Raw genomic sequence first — 18,560 nt, forward strand, 5'->3', positions numbered from 1 at the left:
TCTCTGAATCTTTTAATATCTTTATTTCTTGATTCCTGGGCTTCTTCGCCAAGTTGCCCAATTGGACCCAAAAAATATGATATTATATCAGAACTGTGCATTAAGATTTTATGCACGGAAGTTGGCATATTGTACCACGGATACAATTCTACAAATTTTCTGGCCGTATCATGACAGTAATCCTTAAAACTATCGATTTTAATATGAAAACCTCTAGAAATTGTTAATAAAATTACTCTGAATCTAAATATCAAATCTTGATTAATGCCTGTAATTTCCGAAGCTTTAGCAGCATTCTCAAAAAAACGGCGAGCAGTGTTGCCGTCATTAGTACTTCCAAAACCAGGTTTTGGTCGGTCAACCAATAGTCCCATTTCTTTAAAAAATAAGTCTTGGATTCGTTTTTTGGCATTTGCAAGTTTTTCTTTGTTTTCCTGGCCTCGCGCTTGCCATTGCTTAAATTCCATCTTATAAGATAGATGCAGCAAACACTCAAAAAAACGAATCCAAGCATGTAAAGATGACAAACCAAATTGAAATCTAGATTCGTCAGCAATTTTCTGTTTTAAAACCTTATCGATATTGTTAAAATCTTTGGATGTTAGATTACACAAATAGCATCTCTGAGTTGAAGTATTTTCAGTAACAGCATTACACAATTTGCCATCTATCATTGTAAAATATAAAATGTGTTTTAAAAATACATTGTTTCCTTGAATATCAAGTTTGTTGGTTGCAAATCTGAAATTTTTTGGTCAAAATATTGCTTTTCTCTTACTGATAACTCTGTTGTTTCATGCCTAAACTGGACTCTAAGAGGTCTACAGAATCGTGTGGAGGAAGTTCTGGGATTTTCCCAGATTACAAACTTATCTTTTGATTTCGGATCACCCGGTCACCCGATCACATCGGTTAATGAGCTGAATTGGTACCATTGATGTTAAAAAGATATTAGCATCTGAAATATTGGACTCTGCAAACTGCTGTTTGTATTGACTCATCCCAGAACTCCCGTCACACCCCCATTTGCAAATTAAATTGAAATTATTATATTTTTCTTGGTTTAAAGAATTTAAAACTTCTTTTAGGGACTCAAATAACCTTAAAGATGTATGATCCAGCAAACTTTGAAGGCACTTCAGCAAGATCCTCAGAAATGTTTAGGTTTTCTGGGTAGCACCTTTTTTTTGCGGCAGTTATTGACTCATAATTAGGATAAAGAGTTGACCTATAGCTTTTTGTCGAATTTCTTATAAGATTGTATTGAAATTTTGTCTTTTTAGTCTCTACAAAAAGCGATAAGGCTTCGTCCGCTGAAAATGGTATTTCACATTCTTTTTCAAGAGATTTTTGATGCACGGGTTGGTGATGAGAATGCAACATTTTTTAACACATCTGCTTCATCCAGTTTACCTTCGGACCTAAACTTCATTTGAGCAGCAAATGTTAGTTCTTCAGGGCTTCGATCTGCTCGCATCTGTTCAGTTCTTCTTCTTTTTGATCGGTCACTTAAATCTAAAAATCCAGTGAATGGCCTCCCTCTACTCGATAGAGTTGTATCCTGCAATTCGGCTGGCTGAGCTTCATTCATTGCAGAAGAAAATTCCAACTCAATATTTAACCAATCTCGATTTTTATTTTCAAATGCAGTTTTATTTCTTGATGCTGATGACCATTTTGTGTCATATTTCTCGATGAATTTATATATGACTTTTGAAGACTCTTCTGACAAGCGTTCAACTCGCATGGTAGAGGTCACTTTTTCTGCCAAATAACGGCACTGCTCCATTCTTTTCTTGGACTGACAAATTCCTAACCAACTGACAAGTTGGCTTCTTTTAAACCAAGCAGATTTTGTTGCTGTCCCTGAAATAATAAGTAATTTTGTTAATTATTTTTCATTCAAGATTTTGCCATTTAAAATTGGTTGCCATATTGAATTTTAAACCCATATGGCAATTTTTTTATTTCTATATTAAATTTTCTATTAAATGATGTTTTATTTTATAAAAATTAATTTATTCTTCAAGTTAGTAGCAGAAAATTATTTCTTGCGTTTTGGACCTACAATAGCATTTTATACGAATTTGGACCCGGACTACAAATCTTTAAAAATATTTTTTCGTCAAGATCGCAAATTATCGCAGCAACTTAAGATTGGATCTTACAAAGGACTTATTAAGCAATAATTTAAAACTAATTTAAATTCGGGAAATCATACTTTTAGTTTAGCAGAAGATCAGAAATTTAATTTTTTTAAAAAAATTAACTGTTAACTTTTCAAAAAATCAGTAATAAAAAAAAGTAAAGAAATATTTTTAATTAATATAATTTTTAATATTCTACTTACCACTAGCAATAGGCTCCATTGCTGCTTTACAAAATTTTCACCCACACTTTGCCGAAAAACTAAATTTAAATTACTACTTTTTACAGGCGCTTTTGAATCACATTGATATAGTCTCCACGAACATCAACTTTTAACTAAAATATTTCTGCAAGTGACAAGACGAAAAACAAAAGGGTAATTGTTTATTATACCCAGGTAACTAGATAATTGAATTATACTCAGAATAGGCCTTAATTGGGAAGTTGGTATTTCCGATTTATGGTCGGCTTTTCCCCGAATTTCGCCTGTGTGCGTCGGTCGGACAAGTTTAAACAAGTAATATCTGAAGAAATAAAAGACGGAAGCTTATTGTACAATTCTTATTTAATTTTAAAGAACTGTTTTTCATCAGCTCAAGAATTATTACATTTAGATATTTGAATCATTAATAACTTCCTAGTTAAAGGGTAAATTTTCAGCATTTTCTCTCTTTATTTTTTACAAAAAACACTAGAAGGTAAGAAATCGTATAATATTAAATTAATATGGTAAACTATAATAAAACCTAAGTAAAAAAAAATGGAATACAATTAAATTATTGTACTAAGAGCAAAACGACTGGTGAAAACAATAAAATTTGCACACACAATTCGAGAATATTTACACCTACATAAACAATTTGTAACGTTAGTATCAGCAGGGTAATTTTGAAGGTCCAATTCTTCATAAATGTCGTTTATTACTAAACTAACAATCTAAAAAGGAAAAATTACGTCAGTTAGGGTCGGGAGAATGATGTTGTGAGGCTAAAAATGTGTTTCCTAAGGCACACGTTCGAATAATATCTGGTTGCTGACAATGGAAGCAAAAAAAAAAAAAAACTTAATTATTGCAATGTGTCTATTAATCACTAAAACATTAGAAGCTATAGAGTACGAAAATATGTTTGTTTTTTTACAATATTCCAGTCAAGGAAAGTAAGTATCCTTCTCTGCTAATAAATTAAAACTATGACGACGGTTTGCTACTATAATTTATGTCGGCCAATAGCGGACATAAAAAAATAACATCGCAAAAGATTTACCGCACTATTATTCGCTCTTAATATTATGCACCATATTAAACGAATCGGTTATAATTTATTGTTTGTGTCACTTTACAACTACGAGCTAGGAACTGCTGACGGTACATTTAATATAGTCAAACTGTAAACCACAAACTTCTTAAAAATAAAAGAAAATGTTTGTCAGTTGATTATTTTTCGTCATCCTAGTAGTGGGGTTTTTTAGGGGATCATTGGGATTGGTCGTGGACTATACCGTAAGTGTTATTTTTGAAACTGAAAAAAAAAACAAAGCTGTATTTTGCTTCACGGAGTTAAAGTCGAAAATAGAGGTAATCATACTTCACCGGAAAAAATACTTTTTATTCGATAACTTATCAGAAAAAATTCATACAATTTTCGTTCAAAATCTTTAAGAGGTAAATGCGATGGTATTTATGTGTTTTTGGATAGCACTGATATTTACGAATGTTTCTGTATCCCTAAGTACCAATTTTTAAGCATTTCAAACACAGAAAAGTTTTTACATGGTGAAACACTTACACTAGTAAAACAGTATTTTAGCATGGATATCCCTTTTGTCGAAATCAAAAAGTATGATCATTTGATGGAAGAAAAGACATTCGAATTCACGATAAGCTATTGCAAGCAGCTTAGATTATATATTATTTGTTTGTACCGTTCTCCTTTAGGCTTAATAAGAGAATTTTTTGATTGTCTGGACTATATTTTATTAAATATTTCATCTTCTTTAAAGATTATTTTGGCCGGCGGGCGATTTTAGTATTAATTTTAATGATAAGGATTCTTTAAACATTATAATTTTCTTACTAATATGCTTGTTACATATGGATTAGATATGTACGTTAACGAATCAACTCGGATTACAGATAATTCTAGAACTTTGATTGACTATTTTTGTTCAAAGCAAATATCCAAGCGTAGTCCTGGTAAAATATTTAGTACTGCTAATCCTAATAAGTTCCAGAGATTGTGTGACAGAATTTAAGTCTTACTTCAGATCCTATTATTAAGTTTTACAGGATTTAACAGGAGTTAACTGATGTATTTACTAAGGCGTTCCCATACAACTAATTAACCCTTTGAGGACAACTGGTTATCAGTGAAAACCACACTACTAATATTCACACTAGTAGTTTCCTGGAGGTAAAACATAATGACCACAGTATTTGTTGTATTGCCTATGCATAACCTTATCTCGCTGGTCGATTCCAATCGATTGTCTAACTCGTGTTTATTCTCATTTATGGAACAGAATTGATCGTGCATACACTCCATGCACTCAAGGTTATCAAATATATTTGTGTGTATTTTATAGTTTTTGTGACATTTTTGCTTCAAAAATAGCAGGTAAGTGTTTCAATAGATGTATATATTTTGTATATTGTAAAAAATGGTCTGTATTTTTTTGAATGGACTTTCTGTGATCAGTTTTTGTGTGGTTACCCTATTAATCACTAGGAAGACTTTACTTTTTTGGTCTTCTGCGATCTGTCAAAGGCATTTGATTACGCGGAATTCTACTGTCTAAGCTGGAAAGATATGGGTTTCGTAGAGCGGCACACTCATGGTTTAAATCCCACCTTGAAGGTCGAAGCCAATCAGTTGTGCACTCGAATGGGAGATCATCAGCCCTTAACATCAATTGTGGAGGCCCTCAGGGCTCTGTTCTTGGGCCAATCTCGTTCCTAATTTATATAAATGACCTTATCAAACTGAATATCTTTGGAGAATTCACCCTATTTGCAGACGACACATCTATCTTGTGGAAAGTGAAAGAAATTCTAAGGCTTCTTGAAGTTATAGCTATTGATCTTAAGATCATTAAGGACTGGTTCACATCTAAGCGTCTTTGTCTGAACCTGAGTAAAACTCACATCATTGGGTTTAAATGTCACGTAAATGATCTTCTCTTAGATGGTCATGCATTGCCAGAAACTACAACATCTAAGTTTTTGGACATGGTAATTGACCAGGAATTACGCTTTAAAAACCATATTTTATCATTAACATTTTGCTGTGCGAGTGGTAAGGGAAGAATTGGGTCAACAACTAGAATTGAAAAAGTATTTACTTCCATATAACTCAAAATGAGTGGGCCCAGCAAAGATGTTTTAAATGGATGAAATGTTTTTGTTAATTTGACTTGGCTCATACAGTGGACCACAAAAGTGATGGTACAATAGACAATTTATATATAAATTTTATTTATAATTTTTATATGAAATAAAAATCAATTTTTACTTTTATGTATTTATTTTTTCCAATGCCCAACATCATAACATAAACCTATTTGCATAATATATCTAACACACAATAAACAAAAAAATAAAATAAAATTTTCTATAAAAATTTAATCCACAAAAGTCAAGGTACTCTTAATTTGTGTAAATCAAAATATGCAAGTATCTTTTAAATTTATTGTTATTTTGTTATTTGCTAATAAGAACATTCCTCTAATACTATTCTGGCATTCGTTTTCAGTATTCACTAGAATATTTCTTCTTAACTTTGACTGGTAAATACAGTGATAATCATGGGAAGAACCGAATTAAGTGTCAGTGAGCGGAAAATTATTATTAATTTGCATAGAGAGGGAAAATCATACACCAAAATTGCAGAAGTGATTAAAAGAAGCAGGTCCACTATACAAAAAGTAGTAAATCGTTTTCAAAATGAAAACAGAATTGAAAATAAAACGCGAACAGGACGTCCTCGGAAGCTGTCAGAGCGCGAATCCCGGTACATATTAAATGAAATTAAGAAGGACCCAAAGAAAAGTGCCATACAAATATCATCAGAGTTAAGAGAAATGTTTGGAGTATCTGTTCATGAAGAAACTGTTCGCCGGAAACTTAACCAGGGTGGATACAAATCCTGTAGTGCACGTAAGAAGCCCCATGTTAGCGATATTAATAGAAAAAAGAGACTGGAATTCGCTGAAAAGTACAAGTCTATTGAACTTGATTTCTGGGATAAAGTTATCTGGTCAGATGAAAGTAAATTTAACATTTTTGGGTCCGATGGTCGTGTCAAGGTGTGGAGGAAACCCGGTGAAGCTCTTAATCCGAAAAATACAATCAAAACAGTGAAACATGGAGGAGGTGGAGTAATGGTTTGGGGTTGCATGGCAACTTCAGGTGTAGGAAATATTGTTTTTATCGACGAAACAATGGATCAAAAAGTATACTTAAATATTTTAAAAGAAAATTTACGTGCCAGTGCTGAAAAATTAGGGTTGCATGAGAACTATTACTTTCAACAGGATAACGACCCTAAGCACAAAGCTTATACAGTACGTCAGTGGTTGGTTTTTAATACTCCCCATCTGCTGGAAACTCCTCCCCAAAGTCCCGATCTTAATCCTATAGAACATTTATGGGATGTTTTGGGGAGAAAAATTCGGCAACATGTGATTCATAATAAATCAGACTTAAAACAGGTAATTTTAGAAGAGTGGCCAAAAATATCCAACGATGTGACGAAAAAACTAGTTCATTCAATGCCAAATCGCTTAAAAGAGGTTATTAAACTGAAGGGTTTTCCCGCGCGTTATTGACAGAACTTTATTAGCCCATAGTCTGAAATGTACCTTGACTTTTGTGGATTAAATTTTTGTAAGAAATTTTATTTTATTTTTTTATTTATTGTATGTTAGATATATTATGGAAATAGGTTTATGTTATGATGTAGGGCATTAGAAAAAATAAATACATAAAAGTAAAAATTGATTTTTATTTCATAAAAAAATTATAAATAAAATTTGTATTGTAATTCTCTATTGTACCATGACTTTTCTGGGCCACTGTATCTCAAAAGTTATGATATGAAAAAGTGGAGAAAGCGATTAGAAAAATAGTTTTTTTGATTTATTGCATAGACCCAAATAACAAAGTCGAAGCATTTGAAAATACGCGTCGCTCAAGTATAATTTTATTATACAAGAATTAATTCTTCGTCCTTTAAAACTATAGAATATATATCAGTGGACAGATATAAAAAAGTATCACCCCCAGAATGACGAAACTCCATATTTAGTACGTGTAACACCTACAGAGTGTTCGAAAAATAGACGGAGATATTTCAATGGGTGATTCCTTGTAAAAAAATATGAGAAAAAGTTTCTATAAACATGGGTCCGGAAATGCACAGTTTTCAAGATACAGGGTGACACAATTTTTTAATAATATTAATTTATTAATATTAATTATTTTTCCATGAGAACTGACACTTGCCATTGTGAAACCTCCATGCAGAAATGATTTTTTGTTTTCCAAGGCACCTGTAATTTTTTTACCAAAAATTAATAAACCAATTTTGTCCAGTGGCAAGGAATCATCCATTGAAATATCTCCGTCTATTTTTCGAACACCCTGTATATCATCAATTGACAAATCATCATTCGGCCACTTTTTTTTAATAAATTTTTCAATACAAAGCTTGACCGTACTATTACACAAAAATATAAAAAATTAAATTCGTTATCTATTTATCAGAACGTCGATGATGCGCCATGGCCCTTTTCCACCAGTAACACGCTAGCCATGTAATGATGAAAATTAATTTTGCCACACATTTGAGACCTTTGGCAAGACAATTTATATTATACGATTTTATCGTAAAAACGGTCAAACTGCTACCTAACCTACACCCTATAATACGATAAATATCATATTTTTTGTTCAAATAATATATCACAATGAAATAATCTCAGTCTAGGAATAACATTGAATAACTCGTTAATACTGTTGCTGTAAGAACAGATGGTGGTGAAGGAGGGAAAGGGGTACTTAATTTTTTTCACACGATTATAACCGACGATACCCGAGTCAGTCCGTTCCTAGGCTAGTAATTGTTAAGCTTAAGTGTGTTTTTTATTACAAAGTTGCCCTTATTTCGACATCCCCTTGGGTGTGGACGAGCCGTTCAAGGAAAGTCTGGTTTTTCTGCTTCAACAAAAATAAAAAAATAATAAATAAATAAAATGAATTTTTTAGCTGCTTACCTGCCCTCGGCACTCTGAAGCTCTCTATAGTCCAAACGGCGTTCTAAACTCTATAAATTATAATTTTTTATGTTAATCGGTTCAGTCAGTTTATGAATCGTTTAGCATGCACAAGTGAGGAGGCATTTATACTCGCGTTAAATTGGCCATTCACTTACGATTACCGTATATACACAGAGTGTCTGAAATTAAGCTTATTGGGCAGTTAATTGGCAAAGTTGAGGCGTTTTTCTGCTGCTTAAAGTGGCTTTTTTAATGGGACACCCTATATATACAGTGTGTCCCAGGATGAGCGAATTTATACGTAAAAATTATAAAAAAATGTGTAGTTGAAATTTGTAGTTGATTTTTACGTTTCGTGTACCAATTAATTTTTTTATTCATATTTAATTATTAGAGAAAAACTAACAAATTTATTTATCTAATAGTTAAATCACTGATCTAAGAGTTACAAGCCATCCTCAAAAATATGTTTGTAATAAAATATACATAGTACGTCTAATTTAACAATTAAATTTATTTTATTTACAAATTTTAAATTTATTCAATGTAGCTATCTCCATTATCGAAATATCTTTCCTAAACATCTTAAAAGAATTCCAAATTTCTTTAATGGAAATTGAATTACAAGCATCTCTAATTCTTTGTTTTAGTAATTCCCTGTCGTTTGGTAATGGCTCGCAATAAACAATTTGCTTGAGCCGGCCCCATAAATAGGAATCAGAAATGGTTAAATCAGGTGATCTTGGCGGCCACTCAATTGGGCCGCGTCTTCCAATCCATTGATTCGGAAAAATTCTATTCAATCATTCTATTACTCAAATAGTGGAGTGCGCTGGACAGCCGTCGTGTTGAAAATAAAGATTTATTCTTTGATCAAATCAACTGGTAAAGGTAGTGAATATTCTTCAAAAACGCACTTTCACGACATACTATTTCCACTACCATATGATTGCACAATGAAAATTTTCTGCTCGAAATTGAACGTTTTTCTGTAAATTCTGATAATATTATTAATAGCTTTAATTACGTTTGTTGTATATAACTTGACAGTGACAATGTTTTATAGTAGCTGCCACATTTAATTGAGAATGTTTACATTTTAAAAAGTTTGACATAAACTCTTAAATGCATCAAAAAAGAACTCAATATAATAAGCGACAAGAATTGAGGAGCAACTTTTCAAAACGCATTTTGTCCAAATTGGACAAAATTGAGCTTGAAGCGGATTTGCAAATTAATTATTGTGTTCTACAATCCTGTAAAAATTAAACGTTTCAAACGGCATTATGTCACTGTGTAATCGACATGCAAAGTATAGGTGTCACATCAAAATGCATTTTGTCCACAGATGTAGTCGAATCAAAACGCATTATGTTATTTAGCCAGTAGAAGGCGCTGTCTCGAACAAAACAGCTGATATATAAAGCTAGTGTTGTGTTAGTTTTGTTTGTTATAACCTGCAATTCAGTAAGTTTCAAAGTTTCTGCAGTGGAACAGGTGTATATTGTCCAGTTACATTCTTTAAATAAAATATTTAGGAACTAGAAAGTGTAGGTGCTAAAGTGCGTTATAATGGAAAACCTCGATAACAGTGTTATTGTGGGCAACTATAATGAAGGGTCAAGGAAAAGGCAACGACAAAAGACAAAAAGGGAAATGGATTATGAGAAGAGGTAAGTATTGCTCGTTTGTTACAATAAAAAATATTCCTACCTATACTTATTTTTTATAGATATCAAGACCCTGACCCTTTGTTGCTTAATTTTCAACCACCTTGCCTCCACAGAGAAGGAAAATTTAACTATCTCAGTATTTCAAGAAGCATCCTAGCAAAAGCAAAGAGAAAAGTTTTTTATAAACCAGACAGAAAGGAGCAAGATAAAAGACTGTCCTTTTTAATGGATGTTGCTCAACCAAAACGCAGCCGAGTTCGTGGTGAGGTGAGAAAAAACAAGCCACATCGCGTTGCAGTTAAATATTTCTTGATATCTCCAGAAAAACAAAGCCTACCTGTATGCTCCAAGTTTTTTGCTAAGTTGTTTGGAGTCGGTTAGCGAAGACTAAACACAATTGCTGACATAATTTTATCTGCAATCGGGATCGTAGAGAAACGAGGAGGGGATCATAAACTTCGGAAATTTTCTGCAAAAACAAAGCAAGTGTACGAGTTTATTTCAAATTTGAGAGATTGCGAATTAATGTCATTATGCACGAAATAAAAGCCGTCGACTTTACTTGCATTCATCTTTGAACATAAATCGACTTTTTCACCTTTATAATACTACCGTTGAAGACGAGTTGAAAGTAAAAAACGTTTTTCGTAAAAATTTTTGAGACAAAGGTTAATCTAGGGTTTGGCTCTCCCGCTTCCGATACCTGTAGCTATTGCGCTAGACTTAAAAGTGAAAGTCAGTCTTGTGAAAATGGTGTTATCAAAGAAGGTTTAATTTCAAACATCGTAATTCACAAAAAGAGAGCTAAAGCTTTCCATACTTTGATGAAGCAAATCCCAGAAGCGAGCATAACGTACGTGTTTGACTTGCAACAAGTGCAAGCAATTCCCAAAGTCAGTATTGGTGAGGCTTTCTATTTCAGACAAATTTCATTTTACTCTTTTTGTGTGACTGATGTTGCAACTAAAAACCCACATTTTTATGTCTGGATTGAGACACAAGCTGCAAGAGGTGCTCAAGAAATTTCTTCAGCTTTGATAGACTTTTTAGAAAAAGTACATATTGAAGATTCGGTAACGCAAATTAGGCTTTTGCGGACGGCTGCGCAGGCCAAAACAAAAGCCAACACGTCATCCATGCCTTAACATACTGGCTACATACAAAGTCCCCAAGAAACATAAAACAGATAGTAATATATTTCCCACTTCGCGGCCACTCCTATTTACCTGCTGACAGGGTATTCAGTCGAGTTGAGAAACATCTACGAAAAACTGAAGGGGTGGGTGTTGAGCCAACAATACGGAATTGTCAGGGTTTTAGGCGAAGACTGGTTCCTTAAAAACTACAAAGATCTCAGAGAAATACTGAAAAAAATTGATGGAATTAGTGACATGAAAAGAATATTTTTACAAAAAATTATAAAAAACAGCTACGTTGATATTATGATAAAACTTGAGCCCACCTGTATGTTTGACGACGCTTCGAAGCACCCAATGGCAATAACAAAACGAGGCCAAACTTTGATAAGGGATATGCAGGATCGCTGTAACATACCACTGGTAAATAACATCAAAGAGGAAAGGAAAACTGATGTACGAAAGCTGCTTTATGCAAGATTTGGACAAGACTGGGAATTTAAAGTCCCGCTTTCTTCGGTCTTGTTTTGTGATCATGCCTTAAACACCACGACGGAACCAGAAGCTGAAATTCCAGATCCTGCAGATGATGTAGATGAAGAAAATCTCATGTGCGACTGCCTCGAAGAAGACCCTAGCCAGGAACAAATTTGATTTTTTTTTCAAGTGGACTTTGTATGTTATTAACATTAGTATTAGTTTGTAAGTTTGCATTTTTCGAAGAAATTAAACAAAAACAAAAAAAAAACATATTCCTGGTACTTAGTTGACATTTTATCCTTGAAGTCGAATAATTTCACTACCAACACCAGTTTTTTGTAAAGCGAATAAATTGGAACAAACAGCATTTTATGTCCAATTTTGAACGAAACAAAACGAATTTTATACATTGTTACGAATCAACACGCATTAAGTCCAAACATTTTTTCGATTTTTTCAGATTTTTTAATAAATATTGATTTAACTTAATGGGTTTTTATGTTAATTTCTCTCAAAACAACTCCATGTTGTTAAAATATATTGCAGGGTTTAAAAGAAAATCGTTTTTCGTCAATACCCAAAAAAGTATTTTTTGGACAAAATGCGATTTGAAAAGAGCAACTTTTCAAATCGCATTTTGTCCTCAATTAGTCCAAGGACAATAATTTTTACTATTTTAATTATTAATATTTATTTGGTTTTGTTTAAACTTTTAAAAAAGTGAGAATAAATAATTAATAAATAATTTAAACGTAAAAATCAAAGTCGGCCTATGGTTATGAAATTTGGTATTCGGGCAAAATTTTGCATTCTAAACCACTTTTTCGCATAAACATTTTTTATATCTTGCCTAGAAATACTACTTTACCTACTCATAAAATTTAAAACATGCTTGATTTAAAAAAAAAATAAAAATATACTAAATTTTATTTTTTAATCAAGCAGGGCTGGATACCAAACGGTCAAATTTTAACACCAAAATTTTTTGCCATTTTTACGTAAAAATTCGCTCATCCTGGGACACACTGTATATTTTGTAGAATTATGTCCATATTTTGGGGTTTTGTTAATAACTTGAAGGTAAAAAAGGGCCTTATTTCTCCAGAAAATTCTAAACTTTTCTTTTGTGACGACCGGTTTCGCCATTACATAGTTTATCGCATCATCAGGTGTAGGACTAAAAATCAAAAAAACAAGGAGAAGGGGTTGGTGTACATGGATTAGGCCCTAATAAACAGGCTCACTTATTATTATAAAAGAACTAATGTTTCGAGGCAAATAGACGTATTTTAGCATGCTCCACGCATTTTTCATCCTTTCATTATTGATCTATTGTAAAAAGGAAATTTTAAAAGCCGAATATTTCTGAAATAACCGCTTGAAAATCATCCTCGTAAAGTTGTGGAAACGTATTTCAATTGATTACCAAGTAATTTAAACGTTGGGCCAATAACAGATGCAGCGGTATAGGGTATCACGACATTACAGAAGTGCATACAGGACCGATGGAGAATCTGATGAAGATTTAGAAAAGTTGATTAGAAAGGTATGTGAAACCCTTTTTAATGAAATAAAAAGTAAATTAAATGAAAAAATAAAAAAAATAGAATCAAAAATTGATCAGTTCTGTGAATCCCTAAAAGTCACTGATGCAAGAGTTTATAGCAAGTAATAAAAAAGAAATGATTGAATTTTAGTTTCGTGTTGACTATTTAGAGGAAATATCAAAGGCTAACTCTCTACGTATCTGTGGAATTGAGGAAGCCGATAATGAAGACTTATCAGAGATCTTATAATTATTTTTTATTTAAATAAAATAAAATACATAAAATCTAATCGGATAAATTAAAAAGCTGGAAAATTTAGAAGAGTTGGACTTAGTTGGGCGACGTTCGGTAAATTCTATACTCCAATATAGAGGACTACCAATAAATCTAAAATGAAAGGTCTGATAATGCTTTATTAGCGAAACATGTAACCTGATTGACACATAAAAAGATATTTTGAGACTGAGACTTGGAGTTTTTATTTATTTTTTGTCTGGTTACGTAGGTCTCTTTGAGATAATGGACGAGTTCTTTCAATTAATTAGCCTTTTCTCGGATAAATTAATTATAGAAATATCATTGATTAAAACCAAAAAATCGTAAGACAAAGGCACCAGCCCCAATAGTTAGTTATACATTTTGTAAACAATATGATGCGGAATAAGATTTACTTATCGAAAAAACAATTGAAAAACAGTGCTGTTTCTATTCTTGAAGACTTAACTCGATTTAGATACAGTAAAAGCTCTTTATTCGCGGGGTTTACGTTCCGTAAATATGCCGCTAATATGTAATGTGCCCGTCTATTTTTATTTCAAGTTGCGCATTTTTGTAGTTTGTATATACAGGGTTGCTCAAAAATAAAATACGACCATCAACTTCATTTTTTCAAATGAAAGCACCTTTTTAAATTTCATTTTTGAATTTCGCGTGGAATTCTACGTATGTTTCATGCATCATGTCCTATATCTAAAGTCAACAGTTATCGAAAAAAAGTCGACCAAACATTATATCATATTATTGAAGTTCACCTTACGAGTCACCTTATTTCTGAGAATTTTTATACAGAGTAAAATTCCATTCATTCGTGTCGATATTGGGCAACAGAAAATCCGCATTGGATGATGGAGGTAAACACCCAGTACCCTCAAAAACTAAATGTGTGGCGTGGAATAGTGCGCGGAAGAGTAATAGGTCCCTTTTTCTTCGAACAGACTTTAACGGGACAAGTGCATCTGGATTTTCTCTTGATTCTATATCTGTTCGTCTGAATGTCACTTGATTCTATCTGTTCGAACCCATCTCGTCCCATTTCATTCGCGATTTCGGCTATGTTTGCAGTCAAAGATTGAATTTGCACAGATTCTTCGTCATTTCCTGTAGTCAGAGCGGCCTGTGTCAACTGAACCAATACGGCGGCGATATCATTTAAAAATATACTTTGGGTATGTTGTAATAAGGTCAATTTTACTTTTTTATTAGTCCATTTGACGATACGTTTACAAAGGATATTCCGTTGAATACCTATTTTATCAATATATATGCACCGACGTACTGATTCGATCCGCGAATAAAGAAATTTTTAGCCGCGAATGTAGGAATTATGTCGCTTTTTTTAATCCGAGAATAGTGAAAACGCGAATGAAGGAATCGCGAATAAAGAGCTTTTACTGTATAACTGATTATAGTAAACCAAGAAAAAATATGGACAATTATTCCTTTATAATTTTAAAGCTAAGCTGAAAACCCATAAAACTAATAAATTGTACATTCACGACTACCCCTCATGGTCAAATATATACAGGGTGTGCATGGAACGTCAAAAAAGTGATAATTGAAGCCATTTAAAATACTTGAATATTAGTCCATAAACACACTATACATATATAAAAAATAAAAATAAATAAAAACTCATAAGACTACGCACCTAACTACAATTACTACTGTTAAGCAAACTGCCGTCCGTGCTGCAAACTGTACATTTAACTTGTCCACACTGGGAACACAGAAATCTCGACAGCTAGAAGCATAATAGAAAAATGTAGCATGCAAACACGTTTTACCACATATTAAGACACATTATTGCATAAAATTAAAATTTTAAGTCCCTTATATATATATATATATATAGAGTAAGGGCGACAAATATGGAATAGGTCAGTAATATGGAATAGTTGTCAACCAGAAAAAGTAGCAAGCGCCCTCTATTAATTTCACGTTGAAAGTGTCGAAGTGCATTCATCTAAGGTTTTTTTTTCGATCGGTCCGTCTCTAGTTTGTTTTGTTGGCTCACCATGGACAGTCGTTTTTTTCGCGGCATCATAAAAGTTTTGCAGATCTAGCTGTTTCCGTGTGTTAGCGATAAAATACTTATTTTTTTATTCAAACTGTTGTGCACTTGTGACAGTTCAAACATCATAGTTTACAATAGTTTTTAGGTAAGTTTGTTTATTAACATAGAAATATTTTTTTAGAATATTATAAGATTAGGTTATGAGGGTCACTAATATTGAATTTTTTGAGCCACAAATATGGAATAGTATTCTATATTAGTATCCCATTAAGAATACTAAAATAGTGATATTTTGTTGCTATAAAAGCATTTCTAAATTTACTTTTATGCTAAATAATATATCAATAACAATTATTGTAACTAAAAAAGCAAAAAAAAGTAATAAACAGAAAAGAGGCCACTGTAAACCTATTAAATCTTGTGCTTGTAATCTGCGTTAGAAGCTTCAATTTTTATATGATGAAATAGAACTACGTGATTTTTTTAAATTTCAGTATGGCGTCAGAAGGTAGTCGAAAAAGAAAATGTTACGAAAAAATTCTATGATACAAGCAATTTGTGCTGTTAAGGAACAGAAAATGGGGTACCTGCAGGCAGCCTAAACTTACAATGTTCCCAGAACAACCCTTTTTAGACACTGTCAGAAAAACGAAGATATCTCTGCTGAAACAAAACTAGGTCGACCAACAGTGCTTACAAAAGAACTAGAAGATGAACTTATAAGGTACTTACTTCATATGGAAAGTAAGTATATTGGTTTAACCAGAAACGACATAAGGAATATGGCATATCAGCTTGCTGTTAAAAATAATCTGCCAAATCCTTTTGGCAAAGAAACAGCTGGAAAAGGCTGGCTTAGGCTGTTTAAGAGACGGCACTCAGATACATTGTCATTTAAAAGACCTACAGGCACATCTTTTGCTAGAGCCAAGGGCTTTTCCAAAGAAAACGTTCAGTCATTTATTACTATCTTAACGAATGAATATGAAAAACATAACTATTCAGCACCGCGTATAAAATCCGCGTTTTTAACGTTGACAAGAGTGGTCTCTCTATAGTGCCTTCAAAGATACCAGAAGTAATTGCACGTAAAGGTAAACGACAAATTGGTAGCATGACTTCCGCAGAACGAGGCTCACTAATTACAGTAGTATTTTGTATGAGTGCAGGGGGCAATTTTGTTTCACCCTTAGTTATATTCCCCAGAAAAAACTTAAGCCTGCAGCTTGCAAAGGGGGCTCCACCTGGGACAAAATTCGAATGTCATCCATCAGGGTGGATACAAAACAACATTTTTACAAAATGGTTTGAACACTTTTTAGTGACAGTAAAGCCTACACCTGAATCTCCAGTTATGCTCGTATTAGACGATCATAACTCGTATACTCGCAATATTGATGGCATTAATATGGCCAGAGAAAATAATGTTACGATTGTGTGCTTACCGCCACATTCAACACAGAAACTTCAGCCCCTTGACAAATCTTTTATGGGACCATTCAAAGCTCATTACAGTGAGGAGATAAGAACGTGGGTACGACAAAATGCCAGACCAGTAACTGCATTTGATGTGATGGAAATTTTCGGCAAGGCTTATTTAAGAGGTCAGCGTGGTGAGATTGCTGTTAATGGTTTTAAAGCCACCTAAATTTTTCCCCTTAATCCATGTCTTTCGTGAATCTGACTTTCTTGCCTCCGAAACTATCAAAAAAGATGAAGTTGATGCTGCTGTCCCTCTTCCAGTACCTCAAGATACTAAAAATCCGATGCCACCAACAAATATTGTAGCTCCTGAGATGGTCTCGCCTGTCCCAATCATTTGTAAAAAAACCAGCAACCAAGGACGAAAAGTAGGGAAAGCTGCCGTAATAACTGCGTCACCTTACAAAACAGAATTGAAATCATCCGCAAAAGCATCTGTTTCAACTACACCAAAACTTCAAGTTAAAAAACAAATTGGGCGGAGTAAAACAAGCTTGACTGATTCCGATACTCCCAGCACGTCAACAGCCATCTCATCAAGAAGTCATGCTAAGGGTAAGACAAAAAATTTGGGATACAGTTCAGAAAAATCAAGTAGCTCTTATGAAGAAGACTTTGTGGCAGATGATGACTCAGATGATTCATTATGTACTGGCGAAAATGGTGAAAAAGTTCCTGATGTTTCTGATAATCCGGAGTGGTTGTTTTGTGGTGGAAAGTTTTTGGAAAGCAAAAAATCCGAGAAACAGTGGATACAGTGCAAATCCTGCAACTCATGGTGTCATTTGCAATGTACCTCATATGTATCTGGCATTTATATTTGCGATTTCTGCCAATAGATTTAGTATTTAGTTTAGTTTTCTAAGTATGTATTCCATATTTGTGACCCTATTTTAAAAATTTTAGTTTTTTTATTACGATTTTTGAAACGTTTTTATTTTTTACAAATACAAGTTATAATAGCTTGAAAACATCTTGTCGGACTTGCATTGTCTTATTCTGTCTTATTCTTATTTGTCTATGTCTACTAGTGTAGTAGTAGTAGTGTAACCATCAAGAGTCAGTTTACACTTGATAACGGTTGGAGATACTTACCAACCGAAACGTCGTGTTACAATAAATAAATAAGACAATGCAAGTCCGACAAGATGTTTTCACTGTACCATTGTCTACCACCTTCAAAAACTTATAATAGCTTCATATAACATGTTTTTTAATTACTTTTAATATTTTTGTGTTCTTAAAAGTTCTTATAATTTTGCAGTTTTAAAAAAAGTATTCCATATTTGTCGCCCTTACTCTATATATTGTAGGGGAAAATGGGAGTCGTATCATTATGCATTGCCATGATTTGATCTAATTAAGTTAAGGAAAAAACCTTGACAAAAAATTAAACAGTGGTAAAGTTGAAAATTTTTTTTCAACTTTACCACAATTTACCAAATTTTTTTTCAACTTTACCACTGTTTTTAAAAAAGCTAACTTTATATCAAAGGTTTTTTAACATTAACTGGAGTATATTGGAATC

The 18,560-nt window shown here is 33.0% G+C and overlaps 1 protein-coding gene across 4 annotated transcripts in view; it reads right to left on the bottom strand.

Moving 5' to 3' along the window:
• Positions 1-2,845: 2,845 nt before the first annotated feature.
• LOC126750525 (nuclear distribution protein nudE-like 1-A) overlaps positions 2,846-18,560 on the bottom strand; it is a 31,219-nt gene continuing 15,504 nt past the window's right edge. The window contains exons 6-8 of one of the 4 annotated variants that reach the window (XR_007665748.1): positions 15,185-15,277; positions 8,419-8,468; positions 2,846-3,084 (exon numbers count right to left, since the gene is read on the bottom strand). Coding sequence is in view for 3 of the 4 variants with exons in the window: in XM_050460169.1 (XP_050316126.1) it covers positions 8,305-8,362; positions 8,419-8,468 (108 nt within the window). In the remaining variant the exon portion in view is untranslated. Of the gene's footprint in view, positions 8,363-8,418; positions 8,469-15,184; positions 15,278-18,560 lie in introns of all 4 variants that reach the window. The other 3 variants (XM_050460169.1, XM_050460185.1, XM_050460175.1) reach the window with 3 other exon arrangements.

This window comes from Anthonomus grandis, chromosome 1, assembly GCF_022605725.1.
Source record: "Anthonomus grandis grandis chromosome 1, icAntGran1.3, whole genome shotgun sequence".
NCBI classification, from domain to species: domain Eukaryota; kingdom Metazoa; phylum Arthropoda; class Insecta; order Coleoptera; family Curculionidae; genus Anthonomus; species Anthonomus grandis.